Genomic DNA, 16,583 nt, shown 5'->3' with positions numbered 1-16,583 from the left:
ATCAATTCTAGATGAAACAAAGGCATGCATTAGTCTCTCGGCATCAGATACAGAAATAATTGGTCTACGTTTGGCTGTATTTAATGTGAGTAAGACTGTGCTTATTACCCTGATGAGCTCTTCAATGCTGACCTCCGTAGCACAGCACTGAAGACCTGCAATGAGTTTCACAGTATGGACATTATTCGTACAGCTTGTGACAAAATATTTGCATCACCCTATAGAATGAAATAATGTTGCTTCATGAAGTCGAATGAAACCTGCTGAATAATGTCACATTAATTGATTACACACCGCTTTGTAGTTGTCCATATACTTAACGAAAAACTGACACAAATTGAATAAATGTGACATTTCGAAATCTAACATGAAATACTGTACTACTATTATGGCTTCCGGTAGACTTTTGTGATATCATTTTGTAGTTTATTTGATTACATGAAGTTAAATAAAAGAGTCCAGTTACACAGAAATGGAGACGGTCTGGTGCAGTAAATGGAGATTTGGGATATGATGTTTCCAGTCTGATGCTGTGATGTTGTCTTTTATTGTTTATTTAATTGTAATAATTAATACAAAACCACATAGGAACTGTCTAATAATGGAAATAAGCATTGTAAACTGTTTGAACAATTATCCAGTCTGACAGGAGGTATTATCACAATAGGGGGCGCTGTGAAGAAGTAGCAGAATAGGCATGTGTACTATAATTACGCACATAGCATTCGCTAGAGGAGCGGTATGACACAGGCCCGTTTTTTGGGATGGAACCGCCTAACATCTTGCATTTTGATTGGTCCTTGTCTGTCCCAGGACTACCCAAAGAGACTCAGGATTCAGGTTGATTATCCAGATATTTTAATAAATGTATACAAGGGAGGGGTCTACAAGAGACTGTTAACACAAGTGGGTTTACAGTTGATATTTATACAGTTTGTACAAGCTGGAAAGTAGGGTGTGACTGGTGTCTGTGTTACCAGAAAGTTCAGTAGAACAATGGGATGGCCAGTAGCACAAGATAAGATCAAAACAGAGCCAGTCTTACCAGAGGGCCTTGGGTGGGGGGTAATATTGTCCAGAAGCTTGGGGGTTCAACTGTTAGGCTTCAACTGATGTAATCATTGTCTGTTGTAGACTGAAAGGCACTTCATATTCAGTTAAATATATTTTGTCAGAATTCCATAATTTTCCTCCACAACGACGTCAACACGAGTGGAACAGCGGGAGCATTTTAAATATTGTGATCGGAGAGAGAGAGAGAGGTCTGCTTTCCAGAACCTTTCAATTCAAATATATTGTGGTATTTTACTGTATGAATATAACAAATTATGGGTGACTATTACTTTATATAAATTGTCATGTTATGCATAAATGTAAGAATTGGCTTTTTGTGGTGATCTAATTTTTTCTTTCAAATAGCATATATCTGTAATCGTCTCTGTGTTTTATTTTAATTGCAAATATATCATGCCCGTTATTACAGTTTTGTTCCAGGATTCATTAGTTTATCTCTAATGTAATCACAGTTTTACATATAGACAGTTTTAAAGAGACTGTTCATTCTCAGGGTTCTGGACCGCTCTGGTTTTCAGATAACGTCCCAAATTCTGGGCCGCTTTGCTTTTCCGAATTCAGCCCAGTTTTTGGGATATTCTGCTCAGCTGACAGCCGAGTTTTTAAGTCATGCATGCCCAGAGTACCATAACAAAGTACACGAGAACTGGATCATGAATTCATAAGAAAAGATAAGAACATAAGAAAGTTTACAAACGAGGGGCGGCCATTCGGTCCATCTTGCTCATTTGGTTGTTAGTAGCTTATTGATCCCAGAATCTCATCAAGCAGCTTCTTGAAGGATCCCAGGGTGTCAGCTTCAACAACATTACTGGGGAGTTGGTTCCAGACCCTCACAAGTTTCTGTGTAAAAAAGTGCCTCCTATTTTCTGTTCTGAATGCCCCTAATTAATTTAAGAGTAACCCTTAGTACATTAATCAAAGTTAATGTATTGTTTTTACTCTCCCCAGAAAACATTTTTTATGAAGAAAAATAAAATATAAATGTAAAAAAAATTCTTTATTACATTGAAGAAACTACATTGCACTGAAATAGATACATGAAAATTCATTAAAGTAGTCATTTTCCTTTATTAAAAGCTAACAATGTTAATTACTCTAAATGCAGGTAGAGAGTAGCAAGCCTAATTATAAACAACCTGTCTTGCATTTTGTGTTTACCCACAGATGGGTCTGAGATAAGAACGTGATAAATAAAAACAACAACAAACTTGCTGTGCCCTCTACCAGCATCCAAAGTAGGCACTGATAAGCAATGGAATGTCAATTTTTTCACACAAATGGAGGGCTCTGAAACTCCAGGAGCAATTAGAGCGCTGCTTAAGCTGCCAGCATACCACATTGCAACACTCTGGGTGGTTTAGAACCCTATTATGGGTGGTTTAGAACACTTTGAACTCCCAAAATTACTGTACCCCTCAGTTTTAAAAAGCTCTTTATTTAAATGAAAGACAATACTTTATTTATTTAAATGAAAGACAATACTTTCGATTTATATAGCGCCTTTCATCCCATAGGATACCAAATCTCTTTACAAGCGACAGCTAATTACTTTGCCAGCACACTGACACAGCAGTTAAAGTGGGAGGAGTGAGGAATTGCTTAGCCGATTGAACTACAGGGGGACATTTAGGTAGACCAGATTGTAAGTGCCTGAATTTGAATTTAGCCATTATATTTGCAGTCCAACTGTTTAAACTTTATCTATAGCCTACAGTTTAAACTATCAGGAATAAATAAGGGATAATTTACCAATATAATACAATAGTATTTATGTTAAGTTGTTGAAGGGCACTGGTCTTAAAACCCTTAATTGAAAGAGCTGATATAGGCCTTTATTGTATTTTTGTTTCTGACAAATAAACGGCCTTCATCTACTCACGGTTGCAGTCTCATTTCTGTCCCAAAAAGAACCCGAAACGCTACAATATATTGATGGACGTTACATAAGAAAATGAGATGTCCTTTTTTCGGAATACCATGTTCCTTCCCAAAAATGTGTTGTAATATTTTAAATGAATTCATTATTCAGTTTATGGTAAACTGTGCATGCATGTCTTAGAAACTCGGTTGTCAGCTGATGAGAAAATCCCCAAAAACTGGGCTGAATTAGAAAATGCAGAATTTGGGATGTTATCTAAAAACCAGAGAGGCCCAGAAATTGGGACATTATCAGAAACGGCTGGAATTTGAAACCTTATCTGAAAAGCAAAGCGGCTCAGAATTTGGGACGTAAATGAAAACGGGGCAGTATATATGTAAAACTGTGATTACATTAGAGATAAACTAATGTATCCTGTAACAAAACTGCAATAGTGTATATAAAATAGATCGTGCAAACTATTATAGATATATGCTATTTGAAAGAAAAAAGTACACCACCACAGAAAGCCAATTTTACATTCGTGCATAACATGATAATTCTTATAAAGTAAAATAACCCATAGTTTGTTATATTAGTACAGCAAAATACCACATTATATTTTAATTGAAAGGCTGTGTAAAGCAGATCTCTCTCTCTCTCTCTCTCTCTCTCTCTCTCTCTCTCTCTCTCTGATCACAATTTAAAAAATGCAAGCTTTCCCACTCGTGTGACGACATGTTCATGTGACAGACATGGACCAATCAAAACGCGAGACTGTTATGCGGTTCCATCCCAAAAAACGGGCTTGTGTCATACCTCCTCTACAAAAGGAAACTAATAACTGTGCTGTATTTACTTGTTTTGGTAAGAAATCTTACTTTATTCATATTATACGCGATATAAATGTGTTATTAATACATCGGGATATTAGATAAACCAGAATGGATAATATTTCAGTGTATAAAAAATATTTTATATTTGAACTGAACGGAGTTGCGGTCGTGCTGGTATTCATATAGGCATGTATTGTTGAGTACAGCGACACACGTTTAATTAAAAACTATTTCTAGTTTACTATGTTTTTCAATAAGTGTGCTGCAACAGCACTGGCCTGTTGTGGTTAAAGAGTTGTTATTAAAAAACACAGTCGGTCTCTAAGTGTAAAATGTGTATTGTAAGAAGGAAAGCTCCAAGTCTGCGTTATTCCAGTAGCTGTTGTATTTAATCCATTCCAAGTCACGGCTGTTTTTATTATAACACACGTTTAGTTTTTGAAGCGCAGGCTATGCAAATTCAAGTTAATGTGGTGTCAATCAAATGCTAGATCGCGTTTCTGTTTTGGAAGCACTTTTGTTTAGGTTTTAAATAACCTTTAATTTAAAAAAAAAAAAAATTCAGAGGAATGTTGGTAAAAAAATCTGCGCATAATTAATATTAACAGTGTTGCTAAATAAGTGTTCTAAGTAAATGTGTTGATAATGTGTCCTAATATAGTCATTTATTATACTGTATATTATAAACGTTTTTATGTTTCTGTGGCTCCATTTCTCTGCAGTAGAAAGAAAAGATCTCTTCTAACTCCAGGATTTCACTTGGAAACCCATCTTGTGTCTGGAACAGGGTATTTACAGAACTCTTTCAAGGCTGGAGTTCCATCCTTATTCTAAACCTCTGCAGAACTAGATCACAACAGCATTCTGTTTGTATTCTAACAGTGCCATTCTCAAGCTCCAGTCCATTTCCCAACTCTCTCCTCTCTGCCCCTCTCACATTGTTTCAGCACCTTCTGCTCAGCCAGCTTATCTGAACTTGACCTCAGTTCAAACTCCTGCCTCTTAGAGTTTTATATAACTCTTGGAATTCAGATTACCCAAAGTTAAGTTTAGTTTGTTGTGAAATCGTCAGTCTCTCTTCCTTACTGTAGCAAGATGGCTTCAAACTTGTGGTCAGAGGATCAGTTTAGCTGTCCAGTGTGTCTGGAGATATTGAAGGACCCAGTCACTACAGCATGTGGACACAGTTACTGTATGGGGTGTATTAAGAACTACTGGGATCAGACTGATCATACAGGTGTCTACAGCTGCCCCCAGTGCAGAGAGACCTTTACCCCAAGGCCTGTTCTGCGCAGAAACACCATGCTGGCTGAAGTTGTGGAAAAATTAAAGAAGACAGGACTCAATCCTCCTCCTACTCAAAGTTATGCTGGACCTGGAGATGTGCCGTGTGATTTCTGCACTGGGAGAAAGTTCAAAGCTGTGAAATCCTGTTTGACGTGCCTGGCCTCTTTCTGTGAAACACACGTCAAGCCACACTATGAGGTTACTCCATTAAAGAGGCACAAGCTGGTCAATGCAATTGGAAATCTGGAGCAGAAGCTTTGTGCTGAACACCAGAAGGTTTTGGACATCTTCTGTAGAACCGATCAGACGTGTGTTTGTGTGTTGTGTATTGACAAGGAGCACAAGAGCCATGATACAGTCTCAGCTGAGGCAGAACGGACTGTGAAACAGGTAAGGGTTTGAACCATTTCTGTGATATTTAACATGTCCAAAGCACTTCACACACACACAAAAACAATTAAACCATTAAATTAGTACAATATGTCCTAAAATGTACATAAGAGGCAAAAACTATGTTTTAATTGTAAAAGTAGAAAAACAATAAGCTATTGTAAAAATAGAACAATTAAAGTCAAATGCAAAAATGTTATAAATTGGAATTAAATACAATGAACAGTTTAATTGTAAAATTTGAAAAACTAAGAGAAAAATCCAGTTTGAAAAATAGAACAATTAAAAACAATCTAATAAAAAAAAAATAATGTATTGGAATTAGAAAATAAATACATGTGAACAATAATATTAAAAGCTTAGGTTAAAAAAGCTAATTTATAAAAATGAGTTTTAATCTAGATTTAAAAAAGCGTTAAAGTCCCATCTTCCCTGACAAAAATGCGCATTCCATAATTCTGGAGCTGTATAACAAAAAGCCTTTCATCCTTTTTTACTTTATTAGTGTAAACTATTGTGGATCACATTCATAGTTTAGCTCTTGTTCCGAGCGCTGGAATGTTTAATGTAATATAAAAACCAATGAAATCAGAAGTGTCAACTTCAGCAGCTGTTCGCATTTCTACTCAGAACGTAGGGGAATTAAAACCACACTGTTCTGCCAGGATTCTATTGCGATTGTGCACAAGCAGCTGCATTATTTAATTGTCATGTTAATGAAACCGCGAGTCTCACCTGTGGATTTCAGCTTGGTCTGGATTTAAACTGTGCATGTAAAACCTGCATAGTTTAAGACATGTCAGTTGTGTAAAGCCAGTTTTGTGTTTAAAGTTATTTGAATAAACTAGGAATAATCAGTTCTTTAATAATCAAGAGCAGCCAGTCTCCCCCAGTGTCATGTACATTTTGCAGTCAATTTTCCTCCTGTACCTTTGCGAATTGAAGGTACATTATGCTGGCTGAAAACAAGAATATCACAGCTAACATGATGAATATTTCTGAGCATATTAACATCTTAAAAATGTAATTACAAAACCTAAATCATTCATGAGAAGTTTCTTCTTTCTTGTGTGATTTTAGTTTGAATTACAGCCAGCAAGTATCTTTGGTGACTCACCCTCCTGGATTGGTCATTTCAGTTACCTTGGTGTTTTGGCTGTGTTATTGTTTGCACTGTGATAACTTTGTTGTCTTTTGGCTTGAAGCAACTTGCATGCTGAATGAGTCGCCTTTTAAATCCCAGCTTCCCCGAATCAGCAGTGTGGAGTAGTGGTTAGGGCTCTGGACTCTTGACCGGAGGGTCATGGGTTCAGTCCCCGGTGGGGACACTGCTGCTGTACCCTTGAGCAAGGTACTTTACCTAGATTGCTCTAGTAAAAACCCAACTGTATAAATGGGTAATTGTATGTAAAAAGAATGTGATATCTGTATAATGTGAAATAATGTATGATGTTATATCTTGTAAAAATTGTAAGTCGCCCTGGATAAGGGCGTCTGCTAATAAATAAATAATAATAATAATAATAATGTTGTAATAATTAAATATACATAATACTTGAGTTTCTTTTTTTTTTTTAATACAGAAGGCGCTTCTGTATATTCATTACACTTTCCATGATAAACAGAGGTGATATTTTCAATTGACATTGATAAGGTGGCAAAGTTCTTCAATATGTACATTATTTTAATACAGTAGTCTGTCGCATATCTGCCCTAACCGTTTATCCACCATGATCAATCTCTTAAGCAATGTTAGTTTATTATTGAACAGAGAAGATTAGTTCAGATTGTAGCTCCTACCAAAGTTTTTGTACACTGTGTTGTATGTGCTCCGTGCACTGCTATAGCTGGATGTGTCACGTAAGCTGTTCAGTCTGTCGTTATGTAAATAAATCCTGTTCGTCTCAACTTCAACCTCCATCTCGCTGTCCTGCCTGTCACTCAGCAGCGAATGCACGCATCCACACTACAGACGGCTACTCAGTCACAAGCATTAATACCCTGTTTTTTTTCTAAACAAGGGATTTAGGGGAGCTCCCTAATAAAAGCTGAATCTCAAAACAATAATTGTGTGAATATAATAATTGTTACAGCTGTGTATAGTGATATTTAACCCTTTGCGGTCCTATGTTGGACCAGGTCCGACATTACAATTTTCCCTTTCCAGTCCGATATCATCAAAAAGACGTCAGGCACAGGTCTCTAGTTGTTTTTTCTCTGGAAAAAAACGAGAAAACCTTTCAATGGCTGAGTGAGACCGATAGGAGCGGAGAGAAGCCGAAAAAAAAGGGCCATGTCTGAGCAATACACATAGCCCCTGCACCACAGAGATAACATGGGCACAAACAAAGAAAGAGTTTTTTGAGCTGTTATAGTAATAAAATAATGACTTGGATCGCATTATTGAGGAGTTTGGTGATAAAACGAGTGATCAGGAGAGGAGTTATCAGTATGCGAACAGAGTTATCAACAGCGAACAAGGGGTGCCTTTTAAACCTGTTTTACTGTGGGGAAAAAAATATATATTTTAAACCGCACATGTAAAATAAACCGTACGTGTGAAAATAAATTGGACCTGACACGCCTGGCAAGCGCTTAATAAATGGACTTGCTGTGGTCCCACGGTAGGCGGATATGCGACGGATTACTGTATTGATATTATTGTAACATTATGGAACATAACACCTTTACTGAGTGAGGCATGAATAACACAGCCTGCTCTGAAATAGCCTGTGTTGGGTGTGACAGGATATCACTCAAATATCCCATCAGAAATGTCACTGTGTTTCTACACAGAAGCAGCTGGGAGAGACACAGACAGAAATACAGCAGAGAATCCAGGAGAGACTGAAAGAAGTGGAGGATCTGAAACAGGCTGTGGAGTCACTGAAAGTGAGTATTAACAGAGGGCGTTATTAACGTTATTATTATTATTTAGAAAAATAAATAGATCAAACCTCATTTACAAATATAAAAATATGTAACACTGTTTAAGATTGAAGACATTAACTAACTTTTTTTTTCTTTTGTGTATTCTAAAAAATATTAATTTCAGTTACATTTACACATCTATTAGAAAAAATATTTAAAATGATAAATGGACTGCGAATCTACCAAGGTTTACAGAATCATTTTTGATATCAGTTGTAAAGATTTCTCCCCTACTGTGTTCTTTCACTCAGAGATGTGCACAGAGAGAAATGCAGGAAAGTGGGAAGATCTTTTCTGAGCTGATCCAATCCATTGAGAAGATCCACACTGAGGTTATTGAGCTGATTGGAGCTAACGAGAAGGCTGCAGTGAATCAGGCTGAAGGACTCATGAAGAAACTGGAGCAGGAGATTGCTGAGCTAAGGAGGAGAAACGCTGAGCTGAAAGAGCTTTCAGAGACAGAGGATCACATCCATTTTCTACAGGTAACATCACTGCTTGTTAGAAAATCTCAAGTACATAACTGGGACGGTTCCAGACAGACCTCTCCAATTGAAAGAATCCTTGCTTTTCCCCAGGAATGTTTTGGACCCCACTCTGTTTCACTGAAAACTCCTTTTCTCCACTTTCCTGTTGTAGAATTTCCAGTCTCTCTGTGCCCCTCTTGAAGCTGGAGACTTACCCAGCGTTACTGTCAATACAGACATCTCTTTTGGAGCTGTGAGGAAAGCTGTATCTGAACTTAAAGACCATATTGAGGACTTCTTCACAGGGGAATTAGTCAAAATAACCAAAACAGGTTGGTGTGAAACAGATTCCTTTGGTAGAGATTTCTCAAATAGACCATGGCTTGAGGAGGGACAGGACTTGCAAGACATTAATACAGACCTTTTGCAGATTGTTGGCTATATGAATATTGCAGATGTTTTATTTCAGATAATTTCCCCAGGTTGAAACATCCCACATTTACAGTGACATCCCAAGTGATGATAGCAGGAAGAAAGAGAGTTTCTAAAGACATTACATGAGGAAACAACACAATAGCATTCAAACAGAGACAGAGGGATTCAAATAATAAACAACACATTCATTCCATAAAGGAATGCTAACTTACAGTCCTGCACTTTCTTATCAAAGATGTATAGGAATTGGAGGTCATGGTCATGTTTGTTTTTAAAATCCTCTTCAGTAAAGTCTTTGGTTTAAAACAGTTTTCTTTATTTTATTTAGGCCCTGTCCACGCTACATAACCGATCTCGAGAACCGTACTCGAAACCGCTCTAATTAATCCAGCTCAAAGCGTCCACACTGAAGTACCGTTTCATGTTTAGCCAGGCTTAATGTGTCCACACACCATTAAAATAGTTCAGTTACAATTCCCAGCAGCGCAACGAACCCTGGAAATTAATACGACGGTATCCCACCATGCATTGTATTTTATTTTAAAATAATGTGTTATGCCCCATATTAACAGAGGTCCATATTGCATAGGGCAGCAGTGTGGAGTAGTGGTTAGGGCTCTGGGCTCTTGACAGGAGGGTCGTGGGTTCAATCCCCAGTGGGGGACACTGCTGCTGTACCCTTGAGCAAGGTACTTTACTTAGATTGCTCCAGTAAAAACCCAACTGTATACATGGGTAATTGTATGTAAAAAAAATAAAATAAATAAATAAATAATGTAATTGTATGTAAAAATAATGTGATATCTTGTAACAATTGTAAGTTGCCCTGGATAAGGGCGTCTGCTAAGAAAATAAATAATAATTGCATAAATGAAATATAACAAGTATTGTGGAAAAAGTAAATCCGAACACACACACAAACAAGTAGGGCTTGAAGTTTTCAGGTTTTATTTTTAATCAGGTGAAGTCCCTTTAAATAAATTGAGCTGATTCTGTTTTATAATTAAACTCAGAAAAAGCTGTTCATTACAAAACAATCTTTGTTTTTTACCTTCATATCTTGCCTGAGCCTAATTCTGGTCCTCTTAATTTTATTTCAAACAGAGCTGACAAATTACGTAATTTGTTCATCCCCGATCCTACTTTTAACTCGCATTTCATTTTTGCAGTCACCTAATTTAACGCTGTGTTTATGTTTATTTATTTATTTATTTATTTATTTATTTATTTCTTAGCAGACTCCCTTATCCAGGGCGACTTACAGTCGTAAACAAAAATACATTTCAAGGATCACAGTACAAGTAATAATACAGTTGATAAACTGAACAGACACACTTTGTCTTAGAAGATTAAGAGCATGGCAGATTGCTGTTTGGAGTCTTGTGTGTGTTGTGTATTAATCGACATGTTTCAATTCTGTTTCTCTCTCTTTTTTTCTACCTAGTGAATGAAGTTGCTGTTTATAGTCTGCAGGCTCCAGAGCCAAGGAACAGAGCTGAGTTTATAAACTGTAAGTCTGCTTTAATTTAAACATTTGATTTTAAAGATGTGTCACTACAGAACAGGGATGGGTGGAGCTTGAGGGCAGCAATTATTGTTATTTATTAGTAATTGCAAACCCATTAATCTACACTCCTCTCCATAAGTATTGGGACAGATGAATACATGCAGAATGACTCGGGGTGAGGCATTTGTTGCCTGTTGTTCCCCACTCAGACCTTTCTCTCCCTAAATATCTTGGTATCTGTGACAGAGATAAAATGATTCTTGGTGTTAGATTCCCCCCCAACCTGAGAGGGCGCTGTGTAAAGGGAACAGAGTACCCTGGACTAGTTGGCCCGACAATTTATTCCTAGAGTTCGGTGGTAGTTGGCCATCTTGAAAGGAGGTGAAGCTACAGTACACTAAACCATTGACCTGGAAGGTTAACGGCATGGCATCCGCAGATTGGAGGAGCAGATGTGCTTGTTAACCAAGGGGACATGGTCAACGGTATAAATAGGGGATGTAGCAATCTGTTCCACAAATGGACCTCAGAGAAAAAAGTAACCGTGAGTGATTTCTTTGTATGTCAGCATGTCTAAAAGTCTGTTGTTTGTCTTGTTTGTTAGACTAGATGGCTAACAAGATCTGGAGCTGTCTCCCATAGCTAGCACATAACCTGGACAACAAAAATACAAACTGTTTGTCACATATTATTGTACCTTCACCACCTGCACTGCAGCACTCACTGGGAGAGGTGACCGTGTTTGTGTGTGGTGTTCTGGACTGTATTACACCGTGTAACAAGTTTTTTTTTTTTTGGTTCCTGGGTATTAAGTGTTATTTCCTAATTGCTTATGCCTCAAAAGTATAGAAAATGGCTATTATTCCCCACAAACTTTGCTTTTGTGACCAGGACAATGATATTTTGAAATTTACCTATTTTCCAGAACATTCCAGATAGATTCAGTGCAGAGTAAACTTGGAGTAACTTATAGAAATTTCTAGAACTTTCAAGTAATATAAATAGTAGTATAAATACAGGGGCCTTAAGCCCACCAGTTCAGTTTAGTTCCAGCTGCCTAAGTGGATACATATCTGCATTTTTCTGAGATGGCATCAAGAGGCTGCAAGCATCCGGCAGACGCATTTTGCTATGTCTGCGGCCAATTTATCAAGACAAGAGCGAAAAAGTACTCGTGGAAGCATCTGCTAAGATGTGTGAAGCCTACAAGGCATATTTCGGCATGCCTGTCGGGGATCAAGACAAACCCTGGGCACCTCATTTCACCTGCGAGCACTGCAAAAAAACTCCGGAAGGTAAGATGGACAATTGTTGCTCGGAATTTTATGTTATAAAATTTGTTAATTTTTAAAATTGTAAAAGTTTTTAATTTTAAAATGTTTTACAATTTACAATGTTATTGAAAAAATATATCATATATGAAAAATGTTGCGAGAATCTCTTACACATTAATCATGGGTGAAATAAATGGATTTTTGTAGGATGGTACAGAGGGGAAAAGAGAGCCATGAAGTTCGCTATCCCAAGAATTTGGCGGGAACCCACTGACCACTCAAGCAACTGCTACTTCTGCATGGTGGACCCTTCCAAACGTCGGACTGGCAAGAATGCACCTGCTATCACGTATCCGGACCTTCCTTCATCCATCGCCCCGGTGCCACACTGCCATGAGCTCCCCGTACCCACTCCTCCGGAGAGAGAGCAGCTGTCTTTAGAAGAGAGCAGCAAGTCAGAGAGCGAGGAAGACGTTGTAGCTCTAGATGACAATTTCAGAGGTGGAGCTGAGGAGAGAAACCCATACTACCCCAACCAAAAAGACCTCAACGACTTGATTAGAGATCTTGGTCTCACCAAGTACAAAGTATCTTTGCCTTTGGGACAGCAGGGACACCAAGGCGCACTACCACAGGCGGGACTGGCCACAGCGGACCGAGTTCTCTGTGGGGAGGAACAACGTCAAGTGGGAGCCACTGGTGGACCCCCGGAAGGTGCTGATGCCACCACTGCACATCAAATTGGGCCTTATGAAACAATTTGTCAGAGCTCTAGATAAGGAGTCGGCAGCCTTCAAGTACCTTCAAGACTTCTTCCCTAATCTGTCTGAGGTAAAGGTCAAAGCCGGTGTCTTCGTCGGACCACAGATAAAGAAGATCCTGGAGTGCAATGAATTCCCCAAGAAGCTCACTAGTAAGGAGAAAGCAGCTTGGAACAGCTTTGTCGCAGTGGTTCGGGGCTTCCTGGGCAATCACAAGGCCGAAAACTATGTGGAGATGGTTGAGACTCTGGTGAAGAACTACGGCACAATGGGCTGTAGGATGTCCCTCAAAGTCCATATCCTTGATGCTCATCTTGATAAATTCAAGGAGAACATGGGAGCGTACTCGGAGGAGCAAGGCGAGCGCTTCCACCAGGATATACTGGACTTTGAACGCTGCTACCAAGGACAGTATAACGAGAACATGATGGGAGACTACATTTGGGGGCTGATTCGTGAAAGTGATTTACAGTATAATTGTAAATCTTGAAAAACTACTCACTTCTAAATCTTTTGTCGTCATTTTTGTATTACTTTAGTATAAATACATGTTAATTTGGATTCATATGTTGTTTTTTTTCTGACTTTATGTGAACGAAAAGACACAAATTCACCCGTTTTCTCATTGGAAATAGTTAAATTTCAAAATATCACTGTCCTGGTCACAAAAGCAAATTTTGTGGGGAATAATAGCCCTTTTCTATACTTTTGAGGCATAAGCAATTAGGAAATAACACTTACTACCCAGGAATAAAAATTGTGTTACATAGTGTTATTTACGGGACTACAAACCCTCCATATTCCCAAGATATACACAGTACCACTGTGTATTGCTAGTTCTCTTGTTTGTTTTCTGTTTGCTCATCAGACCCCTGGATTTGAAATAAATCATTACTGGATTACTACACTGCACCTGCATGTACCTCTTACCACTTTGCCACAGTATCCCTGAATAGATAATCATCACTTCTTTAAATGCATGTAAAATCAGTTTTGGGGTAAAATGAACAATTATCCCTCACAGTCATCCTATGCTGGTAGTAAATGTATATTGCAGTATAACTTGGGGGATAGGTTGCTCATTAAAATGTTAGGCATATATTTGAAGAGTGGACGATATTCCATTCAATGTATTTAGTAAGCAAGGGGTCTGAGTGGATAAAATAACAACACATTCCCCACCCCCAGTCGCTCCACATTTATTCATCTGCCCCAATACTTGTTGGATGGGAGTGTATAATATTTAACAATGACTAGCATCATTACTTTGTGCATTGATTGCTAGCTGCAAAATTAATTGCGCACAAACTCATACGAAATAATACAAAATAAACATTTGACTCCCTTCTGTACCTTTGTACCTCAGTGTCTCTTCTGTTTTCAAGTTGTAGACTTATGTCAGAAACAGCCATTATAAAAATAACCTGCTGTAATATGTATTTCTCAGTCTTTTTGTTGGTTCTGTACCATTCAAACCCAGTGGAGATCTTCTTAGGGATTTGACTTTTCTAACCGCCCTCTTCTCTTCAATTAGATTCCTGTCAGCTCACACTGGACCCCAACACAGCGCATCAAGATCTCTGTCTTTCTGAAGGGAACACAAAGGTGACACTGAGGGGAAAGACCCAGCCATATCTTGATCACCCAGAGAGATTTGACTACTGGATCCAAGTGCTTTGCAAAGAGGGTTTGTCTGGGACTCGCTGTTACTGGGAGATTGAGTGGAGTGGGGAAGGGGCTTCTATAGGTGTCGCGTATAAAGGAATCGGCAGGAAAGGAGATGATGATTCCTTTGCCCTTGGATTCAATGACAAGTCCTGGAGTTTGGAGTGCGATGATTCCAGTTACACTGCTTGGCACAATAACAATAAAACTGACATAAGTGCCCCCCACTCCCCCAGAATAGGAGTGTTTCTGGACTTTAATGCCGGCACTCTGTCATTTTATGGAGTCTCTGACACAATGATCCTCCTGCACAGATTCCAAACCACATTCACTGAGCCGCTCTATCCTGGGTTTTGTCTTGATTATGATTCCCCTGTAACAATCTGCCAGCTGAACTAGACTGTTTCATGTTTTAAGAAAACCTTCGTGGTGAACTCCCTGTCTGTCCTCTCCACTCCTCGGGTGAAGGGAATGTTCAATCTGACACAACTTTGGGTGAAAGTTAGGGGGTAAAATAGCACCACCTGCAGAGTGAAACAAGGTGAATTATTTGTTTTTCACTTGGGGCCAAGGCAACCTCATTTTTACTGTTTAATCTGTTAGGTTAGTGTTTCTGTAATTGTAAACACTCACAACTGGACAGGTGTTTAAGCAAAAAATGTTCAATATGTCCTGAGTATTTATTGATTGCAAATACATAAAGAGAATCAAGTGGCAAACTTAGTTGGCATCTCTGCACAGTGCTAGAATTCCCACAGCAAGTACTGATAAGTATCTCTTAAGGTGATTGTAGCTAACTAAATAATTCCATAATGTGTACCTATATTGCATTTCCATTGGCTACATAGGTCACAAATGTGCAGGTTTGAAAAACATGAGATCTGGTGCTACTTTAGGTTAAAGAAAGTTCTCAGTTTCTATGCCTTATTCTCATGGTGCATGTTTATTATACTAGGTGTTTCTTTCAACACTGCACATTTGAGACCTATATAGCGAATGGAAGTGCACAGCAGCTGAGATTCATGGGATTATTTTGTCAGCTCCAATCCCTATCAATGTGAGGTCTTGTAAATAGCAGCTCACAATACTTGCCATGTCCAAGGCATGTCAATATAGTTTCTAGCAAATTCCTGTATACAGTAGAATCCTGTTAGCTGAATAGTGTTTGAACTTGTTGCTGGAATCTATGGTAACACTTTATATGATGGTATCATTTTTAAATAGTTTATTCACATGTTATAGATGCTTAAGATGTTATAATGTTTTTATAATACTTTATAGAACAAGTAATACAGGGTAGTAACACTGTTTACTAATGTGTTATAAATACTTAATAGATAAGAAATCTGCAGTTAATTAAAATATAAAACTATATTAGCTGTAAACACATTTAGACAAATCACATTAAACAAAAATTATTTACACTATTTTATGGGTTGTTTATTTTGTATTCTAATCTGCTTACTGAAAATGGTTTTTCATCTGTGAAACAAAAATGGAAACACCTGCAATAGCACTGTCAATATGGTGTAGGGCCTCCATGGGCAGCCAGCACGGCACTGATTGGATGTGGCAGGTAGCGATTCTGCAAGGTGCTTTTTAAATTGCGCTGGAGGGATACGGGACCATTCCTCAATAATTACCTGCTTCTAATTCTTTCAGGTTGTGTTATAGTGGGGGTGAAAATCTGCAGTCAAGTCACTATGGCCCATACATAGAGTCACACCACTTTATAGACTGTTCCTTGTGAAAAAGCTTCAGTAATTTGTGCCTTCTTGAAAACAGAAGCACCTACCAACCAAGCCCCAGAATCTGAAATGGCAGAGCATCACACAACACTACCTGCATAGTCTTATCAGTAAGTGCTTGGGATTTGACAGCTCTACACTGTATCACTGCACTAAAGGGTTTTTTCTTAGATATTATGAATAATGAATAATGTAACTGATGTCAGATTTTCATGTTATTGTGACCAAGCAGGCCCAGTACACTCTCTGGTTCTTTTTTTTTCCCCCAGCCTTCTTTATTTTCACTTTGAGTTTTTATCCTGCCTGGAATGTTACTTTGTTTCCTCTCCCCACTGACTTAATTCCAT

General features: G+C 38.3%; 1 protein-coding gene across 2 annotated transcripts; it reads left to right on the top strand.

Moving 5' to 3' along the window:
* Nucleotides 1-3,707: 3,707 nt before the first annotated feature.
* On the top strand, nucleotides 3,708-15,915 carry LOC117433128 (tripartite motif-containing protein 16-like protein). Of its 2 annotated transcripts, none has more exons than XM_059016768.1 (7): nucleotides 3,708-3,802; nucleotides 4,494-5,448; nucleotides 8,245-8,340; nucleotides 8,631-8,864; nucleotides 9,019-9,178; nucleotides 10,726-10,791; nucleotides 14,358-15,915. In XM_059016768.1, the coding sequence occupies exons 2-7, from the start codon at nucleotides 4,867-4,869 to the stop codon at nucleotides 14,885-14,887; spliced, it is 1,668 nt and encodes a 555-aa protein (XP_058872751.1). In that variant the 5' UTR covers nucleotides 3,708-3,802; nucleotides 4,494-4,866; the 3' UTR covers nucleotides 14,888-15,915. The 2 variants fall into 2 exon arrangements, with proteins under 2 accessions (XP_058872751.1, XP_058872752.1); XM_059016769.1 differs by having other exon boundaries at nucleotides 3,726-3,802; nucleotides 4,497-5,448.
* Nucleotides 15,916-16,583: the final 668 nt, after the last annotated feature.

This window comes from Acipenser ruthenus, chromosome 53 (assembly GCF_902713425.1).
Source record: "Acipenser ruthenus chromosome 53, fAciRut3.2 maternal haplotype, whole genome shotgun sequence".
NCBI lineage: Eukaryota > Metazoa > Chordata > Actinopteri > Acipenseriformes > Acipenseridae > Acipenser > Acipenser ruthenus.
This window is presented reverse-complemented; position numbering and strand designations above follow the sequence as displayed.

Bases quoted from the DNA above. Each gene is read 5' to 3' on its own strand.
- LOC117433128 (XM_059016768.1), top strand. From the start codon at position 4,867: ATGGCTTCAAACTTGTGGTCAGAGGATCAGTTTAGCTGTCCAGTGTGT. The intron at 5,449-8,244 runs GTAAGGGTTTGA...GTTTCTACACAG, and splicing joins CAGAACGGACTGTGAAACAG to AAGCAGCTGGGAGAGACACA. The intron at 9,179-10,725 runs GTTGGTGTGAAA...TTTTCTACCTAG, and splicing joins AGTCAAAATAACCAAAACAG to TGAATGAAGTTGCTGTTTAT.